Genomic DNA, 15584 nt, shown 5'->3' on the forward strand with positions numbered 1-15584 from the left:
TGTTGCTGAGAGTTCAAAGGTTAGCTTGTTATGTAGCCATTTAGCTGAAGAGGGGTGTGTTATCTGCTGATTTTTACAGCTGTGGTTCTTGTTTAAACCTAATGCGAAATTCGATAATGCACTTAACCTGCGCAAAGGTGTCGTCGCTTGTTTATTTGACCTATTGTGTCCATTTGTACGAATGCTTTGAGCGCTGACGTTCTGTTCATGCTAGCTCAGTAGCTCCCTAGCTAGCAAGCTAGCTAACATAGTGACAAGTGTTTTCCTAAATGACATATTTGATTAAAATATGACTTTGTAGCTGCACAGACAGCTGCGGGACGATTTAAGTGGGCTCTGCCCGAGCTATGGCATCAACCAGGCTTCTGTGTTTGTTCAGCTCGAAAGTAGCAGGCTCGACCAAAACATTAGCCAGAGCTGGATGGAGTGTGGGCTTCAGGAGAAATGTCTGCAGTTCACCTTCAAGACTTCAGAGCTGTATGTCAGCGTGGGTCATTGATCAGTACGGTACTAATGGGGTTTTGAAGTTCACAGAAGAAATCGCCGCCCCCACTGTAAGTTGTCCCACTGAGGTGATGATTAAAATCCATGCGGCTAGTCTGAACCCTCTTGATATATCTATGAGGGGTAAGTGTTCAATCAAATCAGGGAAGTTGAAGCTTTTTTTAAAAAAAACAAGACAAACCTGTTTGCTTTCTCCACTTTCAGGTGGTTACGGGGCTAAATTACTTAAACTGAGAAGGGATCCAGTGTCTGTGATGGACAGTGATAGTGAGTTTCCTCTAATACTGGGTCGTGATTTGTCTGGTGTAGTGGTGGACTGTGGATCTGAGGTCACCCATTTTGTTCCAGGAGATGAGGTAGGAACTCTACTGAACACCTGTTGTTTAGAGGATGTGACTGTATACTAGTAGAAGGCGATATGGATAAAATCCTGTGAAAGTGTACTCAGAATTTTATTTTGCAGTGCATTAATATGATATATTTTCTCCGGACAGTTTATTTATAACATGACCAGATAGAATTGCCTTTTTGTGGTTAATTCAGCAAATTGAATAGCATATTAATGCAAGAGTGCTATAAAAATTCTAAACAAACAGTCCTCCTCGTTGACTTGCAACACAGCCGTGGTGGCCCCCAGCCTGTGGCCCAAGCCAAAACTGATTAGGAAACACTGGTCTAACACACCCAAAGATCTTAAAGTGAAATCTCCCATAGTATACACTGATCAGCTACTACACTGAAACCACCTGCTCAGTATTTTGTAGGTTGTCTTTGAGCTGCCAAAGCAGCTCTGACCTGCCAGGGGAAGGAACACAGGACCTCTGCGCGTATTTTGTGGTTGCCGGCATCAGAATGTAGCGTCCTTTCGGTCCTGTCCATTGAGGATGGGGCCTCCATGTGGAAGGAGGTCCCACCCACACCCTAATTTGATCGGCAGTGGTTCAGTGGGTGGTGTGTTTGTCAAAGAACATTGACATGATTGCCAGAATCCTGCAGGACATTGCATTGTAAACAGATGATTAATGTTATTCACTTCACCTGTCAGTGGTTTTAATGTTGTAACTGTTTGGTGTAAATGTTAAGGCAAAATTGTTGATGGTTTGTTTTTTTGGAGGAAAGACTGAGCTCTTTTTTCCTACAATTCATCATAATTTGAGATGTCTACTGTGCTGTTGCCCATAATATTCACTTTACTGTGTTCCTGCAGATGAAAATGTAATTATGCAAATTGAACATAGTGAAATAGCAGAGCTATAAATCAGTAAAAGAATTCCACATACCATCAATGTAAACACATCTTCAGAAATGACTAATGATAAAAATGGGAACAGCTGACTAAGAGCTTAATAGCAGATTAAGCAGAGTTAACAACTGAAGTGGGCGGTCAAATGGAGTCGTGTTCAGCCTGTTAAATGTCATATTTGTGTTGCAGGTGTGGGCTGCTGTTCCGCCATGGAAACAAGGCAGTCTGGCAGAATTTGTGACTCTAACAGAGTATGAGGTGAACTACATAGCCAGTAGTTTTACATCACTGCAGTACATTTTCATCATCAATTGACTCTAAATCCTAAGCGGATTCGTTATTCAGTTCTCATCTAACTAGATTTTTAAGTATTTTGACTTTCCTGTCAATATGTTTTCAACCAAATGGAAAGAGTTGATTTACAGCTCTTGTATGAGATGTAAAGAAATGTCAGACCAAAGTTTGGAAGAAGTGAACCTTGTTATGTAATCCTGCAGTGTACAAACTAATTAGGATTCAGTTTGTTTGGTTCATAGGAGCCAGTGTAGCAGCAGTTACAGAGACACACAAATTGCCCTCTGTTTTCTTGCTGTTTTTGTGCCAAATTTATTCAGCATTTCTGAGCTAGCTGCCCTCACAGCCGTTCTGCTGATTGGACTGGGTATTTCAGTTTATAATTAAAAAGGTTGCTGCCCTGCTGATGTATTTCTAATTTTGGGCATTGTTTGGATGATTTTGCAGATTTCCCACAAACCAAAGTTATTGAGTCACACGGAGGCAGCGTCCATCCCCTACGTAGCCAACACTGCTCTGTCTGCTCTTGTCAATGCAGGTGGTCTCTGCAGAGACAGCTCTTCAAATAAAAGGTAAGCACAAGCCTAATCTTGGACAACTTCTCTTGAATTCATCCAGTCACATTATGGAGGAGAAAAGTAAGAAGTCTTAGAGCTGCTGAATACTATTATAAATGGTCGTCAATTAAGTCTTTCAGGTCTTGGAGTTTTTATATGAGCTCTTTTTCTTTTGTAAAATCAGTTTAGTCTTGCAGACCTTAAATGAGACACCTTTTTCCCCACATTCATTTCAGCTGTGAAATTAGTCTTTTTCATTCTAATTGGCGTCAGAGGGGTTTTAAAACCATGGCTTTAACCCACAGGCTGTAAAAAATTTAACCTGATGTGCAGTCTAATGGAATATTCACTCCTCCTGAAATGTAATAACTTCAAATCCTGCGAATCCTTTTTTACACCCTGAGGCTTCCACTTCTTTTAGTAGCTCTGTTTAAATGAGTCACACAGTAATTGAATGACCCTCTAGCTGCTGGGGTTTCTCCTCGCAGAGTTTTGATCACTGGAGGATCAGGAGGTGTTGGAACATTCTCTATTCAGGTAAGGCAAACTGTACCACCGTATATGTTTGACTCTTTTAAACTCTGCATGGATGTGAGGTGTCTTACTGTGTCTGTGGGTGTATTTCTGTTTTCCTCCTCTTCTTGCTGCCAGTTATTGAAGGCCTGGGGCGCCCACGTAACCGTTACATGCTCTCAGAACGCCGAAGGCCTCGTTAGAGGGCTGGGGGCTGACGAGGTGGTGGACTACACAGCGGGAGATGCGACTGAGCAACTACAGATGATGGAGAAGTATGTGCTGTTGCCGTGAAATGTGTGTGTTTTTAGGAGTAACATAGAGTACATTTTGTGTAAAGTGCTGACACTGTATTGTAAAAAAAACAAAACAAAACAAAAACAGATCGGAACAAAATGTTCTTTACTGGCCTCAGGATCAGGCTCTAATGAGGTATCATTACAGTCAGTGCCAGTCCAATAACTATGCTAATGAAAAGGAATCATCAAGGATTATGAAGATTGTGTTTGCTTCTCTCGTTAAACAACCCCAAATGTGGTAAACATCTTACTGTCAGCATGGCACAACAGCTCACTGACTCGCTTTTTAGTTTCCATGGAAACTGGGACTCAAGGCCTGAGTGGTCACTGGTTCATCCCCATGAAACCAAAGTGGTAAATCTTGGCTTAAGCTTGAAGACAAGACAGTTTTCTGATCACACACTTTAAATCACAGCTCTAGCAATATGCAGGAGATAAAACATGAAATGCTATGAAGTGTCTGCATGTTTTTCATTATTTTTGGTCTGACAGTCTGTGCTGGTGCCCTCAGGTTTGATGTGATTTTAGACAGTGTGGGTGGAGAAACAGAGCAGTGGGCGATGGGCATGCTGAAGCCCTGGTCTGGGGCAAAGTATGTCACGCTGGTTACACCGTTACTCTTCAACATCGATTCCCTGGGCCTGCTGCACGGGACAGTAGATGCTGGATGCACCTTGCACACTAAGGCCATACAGGTAAACTTCTGAATTCAATACCGAAGCAAACACAGCTATTGCCAAAGATACTGCTGTTTATAACCTGCACATCCACGTACATCACAAACAGAAAGCTTACTTGTTGTTTGGTATTTCTCATGATGCCATTGGCTATGGGTGTGGACCACTGGTGAGTGAAAATAAATACATGATCCCCATTGTGAAATGGGTTGACACCTGTTCCAGCAAGTCTTTGTTTTATTTCCAGTCAGTTGATCATATCAAGTTTGGCTGTAATTTGGAGGCAAAAAGGCATGTAATAACTTGACTTCATAGCTTCATACTTCATGCCCCTGCAAAGGTGTATGCTTCAGCTGTAGAAATATACTCAGCAGGGTGTAATAAATTTAACCGGGTGCGAGTGCAGAGTGAATTTAAGCAGTTAGAGTCCCTTCATGTGTGTAAGCCTCATGGTACGCCCTTACCCTCCAGCTGCTCTGTTAGTGAAGAGCATGTCTATAGGGTGAACAGGCGAGGACTGGGTGGAGCTGCTCTTGGGACTGAGTTCACTTTTTCTGGACATTGCAGGCATTGATGACAGCATGGCTGGCAATGTTGGAGTTGGTTATGTGTGGATGAGACTGTGAGTGTGTGTGTGTGTGTGTGTGTGTGTGCATGCATGTGTTTACTGCTGAACTAGCAGTATTTGGTGTTTGTGCAGATTGTAGCTGACCCCCCCCCCGCCGCCAAATACCAGTGTTTGTGTGTTTCTTGCCAAGCCTCCAAGCCCCTTTGTCCACTAGGAGCAGCCAGCTGGTCAGTTTGTTGGGGCTCAGCCACACCAGTCACACCCTTGGTGCTGAGCTCTGAACAGCACGTCCTTTTCAACTGGGAGATCACGGCACAACTAAGCCCTCTGGTGTTCAGCTTCTTGTACTGGCAATGCTGACTGATGAGGAAGAATCCATCATAACATTTTTTTTTTCTCGAGTGAGCAGGGTTAGATTTACCAAAGACTGAAGTGGTGTGCAAATAACAACATACAGTATTAATATCAAATATCAGGCGGTGTTGAATTTGATGATTAGTAAATGGGAGTTCCTTTCTTTCTTCGTCGTACCTTATCATGTTTTAGATGCTTTGTAGCTGCTCCTTTATGATTGTGTTTGTCTTTGTACCATCGTTGAATTGGTGAAACAAAATACGTATTTTCAATAGAGGGATTACGTTTCCAGGAACAACCAAAACAGTAGCCATAAAAGATAATTGTACAGGTGTTATTATGTGTGAATTATCATATACTGAATACTAAGAGAGTCTTTTTGCTGTTAAAGCTCACCACCTACCAGATTCTTCTGTCAACTAACACTGAGAAAAGCTCTGTAACCACCTAATATGTTGCTGAAATGAATTTTTTCACAGAAAATCTTAGTAACCTTTTTGTAGTTGGTAGGTAACTGATATGTTAGAAAATTTCACTCTTTCAGTGGTGGTATGTTTAGCACTATGTTAAAACTGTTTTTTAGGACTCCTGGAGAGCTTTCTATGCTGACTTCCTTAACTTTTCATACCCGGATACCACTCTGTGTGTTCTCTTACACCCATTGAGGTGCACTGCAGACCTGCCAGACTTCTTTCTGTTACCTCCTTTCTGTTTGCCTCTTAGAACATGATATCAAGTGGAGTCTTCTACCGGTGGGGCTTTTATGCTCCAGATGGGCCTGCCCTGGATGAGGTCAGCAAGCTGGTGGATGCAGGGAAGGTACTGTACTGCCTTACTACTGATATCATACTTGCTAGCTCACTCGTCATTCAGAACTACTACTAACACTGACAGAAGGACGAAATGGAAATCCTCTCATTTGCACATCACTTACAGCCCGAGATTGAAATTCATGCAGATCACACATGCCATAGCCATCACTGAGCATGAACATACCAGGGATTCCCCACATGCCTGTATTCAAGGCTCCCCTGTGGCTTTGTGAAGGCGTGAGCATCGTATTCCCGCTGTGTTGTTTGGTTTATCGGGAGGTTGTGCACGGTTGGCTGCTGGGCGATTGAGCCAGGCGCCAGGAGACTGTGAATGGATTTTTAAACAGTGCTGAGCAGCCATTCGCAAAAGCGTGCAGGACCTCTGTCCTTTTGTCCTGGGGCTTACAGCGAGCGGCGCACTCAGGCCAGTGGTGGGAATCTACGGACACACGCATAACACACACATCCACACACTCTCTCTGCAGGTCCTATTCTCAGTGAAGAGTGTGGATGGTTTCCAGTGTGATACCACTGTGCTCCCCATTCATTGTTACTGACAAGAGATGCTGACCAGAATAACAAGCTTGGCTGCTCATGTTGTGGGACTAGCACAGGATTGTCCAGTCTCATCACATTCTGGACCCCTCCCTTACTTTTATTTTTTTCCACATTTACAGATAGGAAAGCACTGATGATATGCGGCTCGTGCAGCTTATTAGCAGCTTGTGGATATTTGCTTGTCTAAATTAGTTAAATGTAATTGCTATGCATTGAAAAAAACAAACAGTATTGAAAGTAGAGTAGTTATCCATTTTATCTGGTTTAGAGCACTGAATGCTTACAGTTTGGCCCATCAGCACATTTTAGAAACCATAAGTTGTCATAATATATGTAATTGGCAGGACTGTCAACACTAATTCTGCTGTCTAATAAAGCAGTCCACCCATCCATTTCCCTTACCCATTAAAACAAATTATCCCACAGCTGAAGTGTCACATTTGATCTCTAAATTGTTTCCTGAGTTTCTTCATGATTTTAAGCTCTTGTTCATGATTTTTTTCCCCCTGCCGATTCATCACAGATCCTGCCAGTTGTGGAGGCTCAGTTTCCATTCATTCAGGTTCCCCAGGCGTTTCAGAAGTTGGAGGAAGGTCACGCCAGAGGGAAGACAGTAGTCAGGGTGGCTGAAGAGGACGACAGACAGGCGGAAGAGTTCGTGCAGAACAGTCACACAGAGACCTCAGTGAAGCAAACAGCAGGGCAACATTAGAGACACTAAGCAGAGTGCTGTGATTCTTCTCACCTTTTGAAGGGAGCTCTTAACAGCCGCAGACTGTATTATTGAAAGAGATCAAAGGTGCAGACTACAAGCGTGACCTGAATTTGTCAAGGGTGGTGCCAAAGGCTTTTTACTCAACGTGCTGGAGTTATACTGGGTTGTTTCTTTTTAGGTAATTTCTAACTAATGAAGGTCATTCAGGTTGGCTTCCAGGTTGTAATTACAACCACAGAGCTTTCTGGGAACTCTCTGACTGCTGCAATGTGTCAAACAAGGAAATATAATCAAAATGTATGTTACAAACACAGCCAGAAATGTTTATCAAAAGATGTTTTTAGCCTCCATCTTGACGTCAGCATGGGAATGTCTCCCACCGTTATGTTGCATCTCGCACTGTGTGAACGCAACATGCAGTAAATGAGCTGAACAAAAGCGAACCATCCAACATTTGTTGAAACCAAATTAAGTTAAACTTATTATTACATTGCATTCAGTGTGTGTATTGTTGTGCTGCTCAAGCTACTGTACAATATGTTTGAGAAATGTATTGACAAAACTATTTTTATTATTATGAAAATAAGAGTTGTATGCTGTATGGTTTTGATTAAACAAAGAATAAAAGAACAGGCAGAACCTCTTTCAAGAACAGAACCTTTCAGTAGAGACTATTTTTGTTTCATCATGTTTTATGCAGGAAAGGCTATCATATATAAAATGCCATTGCATAGAAAGATACAGTATGCTTTAACACTGTTTAAGTTAATTAACATCAGGCAAACAGATTCATTCAAAAAGACAGAACAAACATTTAAGACATATTAGCAGAAGTGTAAAAAGTAAGTATTTATAATTCAAGCTGCACTGCTTGTATGTTCATGAGTATTAATACATTCTTACGGATTTTTCTCTGCATTTTGACCTCGTCGTTGTTCTCCTGCATCAAAGGTTGATCAACTCCAATAATGTACCTCATCCTTCAGCACTTGTCTTGCAGTTGCACAAGAGCTGTGCCTCTGATAATATGAGTGATCCAGTCCAGCAGCTCATATGTGTTCATATAATCTCCACATCCCACCGTTGTTGCAGTTTTTTTGGATCAAGTGTGTTTAGAATCACTTGGTTTTTGTCGTAGTGATGTCCCCCTGAAACAGAGAGAGATGTTTTCCTGTTATTTCTTTTTTTTAACTTCTATTACTATCAATAATCAAATGTTATATTTTGAGTATTTTATTTGCAGCAACTGGGATGAGTCCATGTTCCATAATGCATATACACTGCATATTATTGTATTTATATTGTTTTCTATATGGCATTATATGACAGCAATTTGTTTTTTAAACATGTAATTTAAAATACAATCATGATAAATAATAATACAATGCATCTTAGCACAGTGAGTGGTACTCTGAATACTGATGTTATTTAGTCCACAAGGTGTCAGTAATTGACAGTGATGCAAAAGAAGGGCCCAGGCGTAAATGCCCAGCTTTTATTTTGAGCAACACTCCAGTACACAGGAAGTTGAACTGTTGAACTGTGAGAAAAGTCACTGGTTTGATTTGAGTTTTTAATTAATGTACAGAAGTTGTATCCTACAAAATATTAGTGCAGTGTCTCTTAAAAATAAATGAATCAAACTAATTGGAAACCCAAATATCTTTGAATTTGCTGGACAAAACACTGAAATAGAATATAACCTTGAAATACTTTGAACTCATCCCAGCTGCTGCCACAGTAGCTGTACTAAGTAGCCACAGTCTTCTAAACCAGTGATTCTCAACTGGTGTGCCGCGACACATAGGTGTGCCATGACAGTGCGGGGGCATCCGGCTTCACCCAATCGGTGCTCTGGGTGGACGCCGTGCGGTTGCGGGCCGAGCGGCTAACTGCACCTAACATTTTTGCCCGACAGCACGCCGCGCAATCTTTCTAAAGTTAGAGATGTGCTGCGGCTCAAAAAAAGGTTAGGAAACACTTTTCTAAACAAATCACAGGTGTATTTTCTTTAAAGATGCGCCTCACGCCACATAAGGATGCTCACCTTTGATTTCCAAGACCAGATTGGAGGTGGGGGTGTAGCAGATAAAGCCCTCAGGGGTGATGCTCCAGAGATGGTCGTCTCGCTCTGGGGTGAGACCCACTCGGCTTCCTGCCAGCGTCACACTACCACTGGGACTCAGACAGCACTCCTCCAGCAGCTGGAAACACAAGGAGTTTATTTTCTCTGCGTGTACCCGTTGATCTCCTTACACACTGCACACCTTATATTTGTAAGAGTATAATGACGGCACAGGCACCTTGCAGTGGAGGTGTCCGTTGTAGTAGAACCAGATCTGCTCGTAACCACCAGTCTCCTCTGTTTCCTGCACCCGCATCAGTTTGACGTCTTCCAAATCACCCGTCACTGACATCATGAGCCGCGTTTGTCTGTTCCTCAAGCGGAAGTGCACTTGCTTCTGCTCAGAAAGCACATGTTCATAATTTTTAAAGATTATGTTAACCAACAACATATATCGGTGCCGAGTTCTCAGCGAAGCTATTCTCAGTTCCTCGCTAATCAGCGTGACGAAGTTCACAGTCTATCAGGATTTCACTGATTTTCACATCAAAGCTTGGAGGTCACAATTCTCCGCTGTACTTTCATTATGCCTCAGTAATCATGTCAGCTGCTGCAAATGTATTAACTGTAACCAAGCTAAAATAAGCATGCTGTTGAAGCTTTAAGTCATAGCCATCAAGGTGCTTTTGAAATGAATGTTACTTTTTAAATTAATGGCCGTTTAAAAGTAATTTTTTTTCTGTCCTTTGGCTGTCAAAACAACCAGAAGTGAGACACAGTTATTAACCGTTAGAGCTGACAGCAGACCAATGCAGATAAAAATACTTTACTTCCATCGTTGTTGTGCACAGATTTTCAAACGCATAAAACTGAAAGCCTTCTGCCTTTTGTCGAGCTGTCAGGGCTTACCTGCATGAGAGGGCGGAGGGATCCAATTTTCTGCCAGCTACTGAGCTTGCGCCAGTCAGACACCTCACCAGGTTTCAGCAAAATCTGAGATCCCCGATAGTTGATTCCCTCATATAATACCCAGCTGGTAACAAAGAGAAGACAAAAACACAGTCAATTTTTTTTTTTTACCATTTTCCCATGCTGGGAAATGGAGCTGCACATAATATTATGCTGTAATATTATGCTGCATAACTGGCAGCAAACTAAGAATTAAAGAATTAAATCTAAATCTTAATTTCAACTGTTGTGATGCTGAAAATCAAGACTATCTGAGTTGCACTGCTTTGCTGTGACACAAAATGTTGCCTTTAAGTCAGGGTCTCAGTGCCTCTGTTCTCTGGCTGACTGCCCATGTCTCTTGCAGTAGGAATGTGCCACTCCAGAGACAGCTCTGGCTCACTGTGGACCCTTTATTTCCTCCACATGGGCTCACACTTACAGTCTGAATCTCGCACATCAGCAGCAAGTTTCCATCATAGCTCCATCTGTCAATGCTGTCACACTGCCATATTAGATGAGCTGACCCTGCACTCTGCATGTAACTAATGTGAATGTATGAAACATCATGTATGAGCATACGGACCAAACTGCTGCCAGTCTCATAAACCAACACCAGGTCTTCACTTCTTTGTTGCACCGTAAGACAAATTTAAAGACAACAACCTCCAATTCAAAAGCATAGCAAGACACTGAGACACACAACCTTTTGTTATCTCTAAATCCCTCATCTTTAAGTTTAAATACCTCGCTTTGTCTGTTCAGATTTGTCTCTTTCTACACCTAGCTCTACATGTTTCTGTTACAACAGTAACACGTTACACGGGTGTGGTTTTCCACAAGCAAACAACCACACACTGGATGCAAAATGTCAGACACATCGATTTGGCAGTTGATACATTTGAATTTGAAAGGGATTCAAAAGAGATTAAAACACAACAGGGATTTAGAAGAGAACCAACAGGTGTCACTGAAGGATGCGTGTGTAAAAAGCGAAGGTTTTTATTCTGTTTCACATGTTCAGGCAGCAGAGCGCGTTGCCTCCTCAGCATAACCTGCCAATCTGACGGCAAGAGGAGAACCTGGATGCAGATTGGCAGCTGCCTTACATGCATACAGAGCGAGCTACCACACAGCAGTTGTGATATACTCACATGCCTCCTTCCACTAGCACAGACTGGACTCTGCTGCAGGCTCCAGCCAGCTGAAGGTTTACTGTTGCATCAGTCACAATCACCCTCTTCCCCCGCAGACCACAGCGCTCAAACAGAGTGATGGATGGCAGTGAGAACTCCTGCCGGGTGACAGTGGGGGGAGAAAGTGCATTAAGGAATGGAGTGGGGCGGAGAGCTGCAGAATGAAAATAAGATTATCTTGAGGTGGAGGGTTTAACTGTGACAGATGGGTTGTTTTCTGAATCTGCACTCATGTTGTAGGTCAGCAGTGGTGACTCATTTATTTACTTTTATGAAGAGAACAGCGACAGAGAAGCTGAACTGTCAGGATCTTCAGGTTAGGCACCTTTCAGATGATGTACGTTGCTTTCCTTGTGTTGAATGTGTAATAATTGAGTTTAAACGTATTGTGGGTTACTTGCATTATGGAGCACAATATAGGGTTTATTAACATGAACAGGTACTTTATGTATCAGTATATTAAACTGATATTTATCAACTAAAAATTCTATTCCTGTGAGCAAACAACTGCCTGTTCACTTATCCAGCAGACATGAACAAAAGCCATTCATTTGGAAAATTTACATCAGGAAAAATCTGCAAAACAAGTAAAACCTTTGGCATTTTATGCATAATCAGAAGATCCATTAAAGAGGACCTCCAATGATTTTACGTATCAAAGCCTGTTTACAGGCCTTGGGTAGAACTGCTGAATATGTAAAAATGTTGTACTGAGCTTTTAATCTCTCCAGATGTCATTTGAGTCAGCGTCAGTTAGTGCTAAAGACTGCAAGTCTGAAAATTCTTTAAATAAATTATGTTTAAAACCTTTAAAACAGTCCAAAGAGTCTAATGCCCAAAAATTGTTGTCTTTTTAAACAGACTAAGCCCTAAGTGGATAGAGTTAAAAATGTCAAAACAAAACATACAAAGCCGACAGTCTGCAGTGACAGGATGGAGGACCCTGCGTGGACACAGCCCATTGCTCTCAGGTCTGAGTAGTTCCCCACTTCCAACACATACATCCTGCCAGCGAAGTCCTGGCCCTCAAACGCCAGCCAGCTGAAAATCATTTGCATAAATACACATACAGAGATACACAAACACATTAGCACACACACACACGAGGGAGGAGCAGAAAATGAGAATCACGCTCTGGATTGATGAAGAAACAATTAAAAACATTTTAATCATTAAATTACATGCAAGCACGGAGACAGTTGCATACTGTGAACTAAGCAGCACTAAGCAATTAATAGGAATACTGTATTATAAAAATCTGCTTTCATATGGGACATTTTTTAATAAGTGGAGCAGTGGCAGCCTCTGGCAGAACCCACAGATACTTCTGTGATCTGAACAACATGCAGCTACAATTTTATCAGGTCACCTATGGGAAATACAAAAGGATTATATTCCTAAAATCTGCTTTTGCAGGATGGTACTAAGTGTTTCAAATATCTGTAAATTAGTTTATACTACAATAAACACAGGCGGATATTTGGTCCACATGCTGTACAGTATTCACTAACCTGCCAGCCAGAACCTTGCAGGAGGCCACAGTGAACCCGTCCTCCAGAGAGGACACACTTTCCTCAAGAACCAGGACAGGGCCTTGAAAACCTGGTTCAGAGAAAAGCTGCACCTGAGGCACACACAGGAAGACAATAAGCCTGAGTCATCCACTCTGAGCCCCTCGCACGTTACATCATATAAGCTTAGCAAGATTAGATGTGCCCTTTCATCCTTTCCAACAGACCTACCTTAAACTTGGCTGTGTTCTCAAAATCATCCTGAAAGGAGACAGCAGCTCAGTGAGACTCATTTACATGCACAGAACCACATGATTAACGATTTTGTATGCTGTATGTAAACAAAGCAGTGGGTAATGTGCACCAGTGTGGACAGGACAATCACAACAGTTGTCATATTTTCTACGCATTATAAGAAGGCCAAACGTTCGACTGTATCTGCGGTAACTTCATGACGACTCATCTTTGTGGTCTCAGATGTTTTCACATTCAGTCTCATGATGAGTATTTTCCTTTCTCACGCAGCTCAGTTCAATTTATTCTGTTTTTGTATTCATGTCTGTGCCTCATGCTCCCAAAGATAATCTACTGTATAAAGGTCTCTCTGTCCCCACAGAGATCCTCCCTCTCCATCTTAAATTTTGACTTGGCTACAAGTCAGGTGTTGTGACTGGTCACATGCAATCAAGTCTGTCCAATAACCTTTATTTTCTCCAACAGAGCAAAACAGCAAGATTTCATAACTTTGTCTGAGTCACTGCACTTACCAACACAACTGGCATTACTGAGGCAACTCTGGGCTGCAGTGCCCCCCAGTCCTCTGGGCTTCCATACATTCCTCTCTCCAGTATGTAGGGTTCACCACAAAAGCCTGGCTCATCAAACACAACCCAGCTGCGAGAGAGAGAGAGAAAGAAAGCAGAAGAAGGAGGCACACAATCGCCCTTTAATTTTCCATTAACATTTCACAATCGTGTGTTCTCTCGTTTTATTTGATTTAATTTGGAGAAAAAACACAGTAATTGAAGCACACATCCTTTCTAACAATTAAAACCACAAGAATTCGCAGCATGACAGAATCAAAGCATTCATTTATCATGTCAGTCAACAATTCATGGTCTAAACCCAAGCTGATAATTAAATCCCATGTGATAGTAGCTATGTAGTCTGTGGGCAAATGTGGCATGTCTTCAGTAGCCCTGCGAATGTGTGTTGCTGTGATCCAGACGAGGGCTCTATTTGCATTTGTTGGTCGATGTGCTAGTCAACAAACAAGTCCCTCTCGGCACTTACTAAAACAACATGCTGAGCCAATTGGAGGCTCAGAGGGACGGCAGCACGACAAGGGCGAGGCTGCAATCTAATAACAGGCTAGCAGCAAGGCAAGAATAACCTCTCAATGCTGTGAGAGTCCTGCTTCATAAAGAAGGACAAAATGTTCCACTCCATGTTATTCAACGTTTTATTAGTGTTTCCCTTGGATGGCAACGATCGGCATGTTCTGCATTTCATTTTTCTAATCTGAGTAATAACTCTAATTTTTCTGATTTGCTTCTCATTCTTCTATTTTTTTCAGATAATCATAGCATAAAGAAATGGCAATAGAAACTATTAAGGAAAACAGCCACTAACTGGATCTTCTACTTTTATGCAGTATGTAATTATACAGATGATGAAACAGAAGACAATAATATAATCAAAGTATATATTAAATTCCTTCCTTCACAGTATTAAGGCATCTAAGAACACACCCTGTACTCATTTAACATTGATTACCACTGTAAAAGGGTGTGAAGCAGAATGCTCCAAGGCCAACTTAGTTTGACAGGAAGTGAGGTGTGGCAGACCAAACATTAGTGAACTAGATAATCTGTCTCGACTTGTCAGCATGGGTGCGGTAGCCTTACCGCTACGCACCTGAACTGCAAAGAATGCCAGCAAACCGCAAACGGCTTTGCTAGAACTGGAGTAAAAAATAATTACCTCGTCCAACCTCAGGAATGCATCCTGGTGTAAATAGTAGCTGAAAAAGGTACGGAACCAAACACACTTCCTTAGAAACTCCCATTAAGTCTTGCAATATAAAGATACCTGAGGAATTCCAAAGACAGAAGCAGATTCCTATCTATTTACATTTGCAGGAGAAAAAGTGATCCTGTGAACGCCTCAACCTTTTATTTCACATTCCTGGTGATACAGCAGTAAAGGTCACGGGGATAAGTATAATACTTGTCACTCACACGCCATCGATGACATCAATTGAATGCGTCTTCATGCCATAGCCTGTGTCTTCCATGTTAATAACAGGCACCGTGAGATCAATGTTGACTCCCCGCTCGCTGAAATCTCTGTCGCTGAACATCTTGAGGTGTGGAGACAAGAAATCCTGCAGCAGGAATAAAATCACCTGATGAAGCTTTTATGAGCATCCCTCCACGCTACATCACAAATAAACAAACATCATATAGAAGAAAAAAATAAAAGTCAACATGTTATATAGTCTGACTTGCTCAAGAACACTTGTTTGTTTTCTTGACTTTAGTTTTGACTGATATTGTGCTTAATGGGCATCGTCTGTCAGAATCTGTTCATCTTACACAGGTGTTTTAACTTCCTCAATAAATCTTAACAACCTGGGTCTTGAAAACCTTGCAAGTTTGAAATAACTCGCTTCTTTGTTTTGCCCACATGAATCAGGTTCATTTAACTCAATTTCTGATTCACATTCTTCCACTTTTATGGGTGTGCCATCGTCTGTGATGCCCTTGAG

At 41.8% G+C, this 15584-nt stretch overlaps 2 protein-coding genes across 3 annotated transcripts in view; one reads left to right on the forward strand and one right to left on the reverse strand.

Moving 5' to 3' along the window:
• LOC124050236 (reticulon-4-interacting protein 1 homolog, mitochondrial-like) lies at positions 1–7901 on the forward strand. The gene is made up of 9 exons (XM_046372552.1): positions 1–627; positions 709–860; positions 1937–2005; positions 2489–2613; positions 3087–3135; positions 3250–3386; positions 3922–4105; positions 5733–5828; positions 6903–7901. Exons 1-9 carry the CDS (start codon positions 348–350, stop codon positions 7089–7091), a joined length of 1281 nt encoding a protein of 426 aa, XP_046228508.1. The 5' UTR covers positions 1–347; the 3' UTR covers positions 7092–7901.
• Positions 7767–15584, reverse strand: part of LOC124050234 (beta/gamma crystallin domain-containing protein 1-like) — a 23270-nt gene continuing 15452 nt past the window's right edge. For both annotated transcript variants that reach the window (XM_046372551.1, XM_046372550.1), the window contains exons 13-22: positions 15055–15200; positions 13582–13708; positions 13046–13075; positions 12815–12927; positions 12212–12344; positions 11262–11401; positions 10069–10192; positions 9398–9556; positions 9142–9298; positions 7767–8242 (exon numbers count right to left, since the gene is read on the reverse strand). In XM_046372551.1, the coding sequence (XP_046228507.1) occupies positions 8154–8242; positions 9142–9298; positions 9398–9556; positions 10069–10192; positions 11262–11401; positions 12212–12344; positions 12815–12927; positions 13046–13075; positions 13582–13708; positions 15055–15200 (1218 nt within the window). In that variant the 3' untranslated portion in view covers positions 7767–8153. The remainder of the gene's footprint in view (positions 8243–9141; positions 9299–9397; positions 9557–10068; positions 10193–11261; positions 11402–12211; positions 12345–12814; positions 12928–13045; positions 13076–13581; positions 13709–15054; positions 15201–15584) is intronic.

The sequence above is a fragment of the Scatophagus argus genome, chromosome 19, assembly GCF_020382885.2.
Source record: "Scatophagus argus isolate fScaArg1 chromosome 19, fScaArg1.pri, whole genome shotgun sequence".
NCBI lineage: Eukaryota > Metazoa > Chordata > Actinopteri > Scatophagidae > Scatophagus > Scatophagus argus.

Bases quoted from the DNA above. Each gene is read 5' to 3' on its own strand.
- LOC124050236 (XM_046372552.1), top strand. From the start codon at position 348: ATGGCATCAACCAGGCTTCTGTGTTTGTTCAGCTCGAAAGTAGCAGGC. The intron at 4,106-5,732 runs GTAAACTTCTGA...TTTGCCTCTTAG, and splicing joins TGCACACTAAGGCCATACAG to AACATGATATCAAGTGGAGT. The intron at 5,829-6,902 runs GTACTGTACTGC...GATTCATCACAG, and splicing joins AGCTGGTGGATGCAGGGAAG to ATCCTGCCAGTTGTGGAGGC.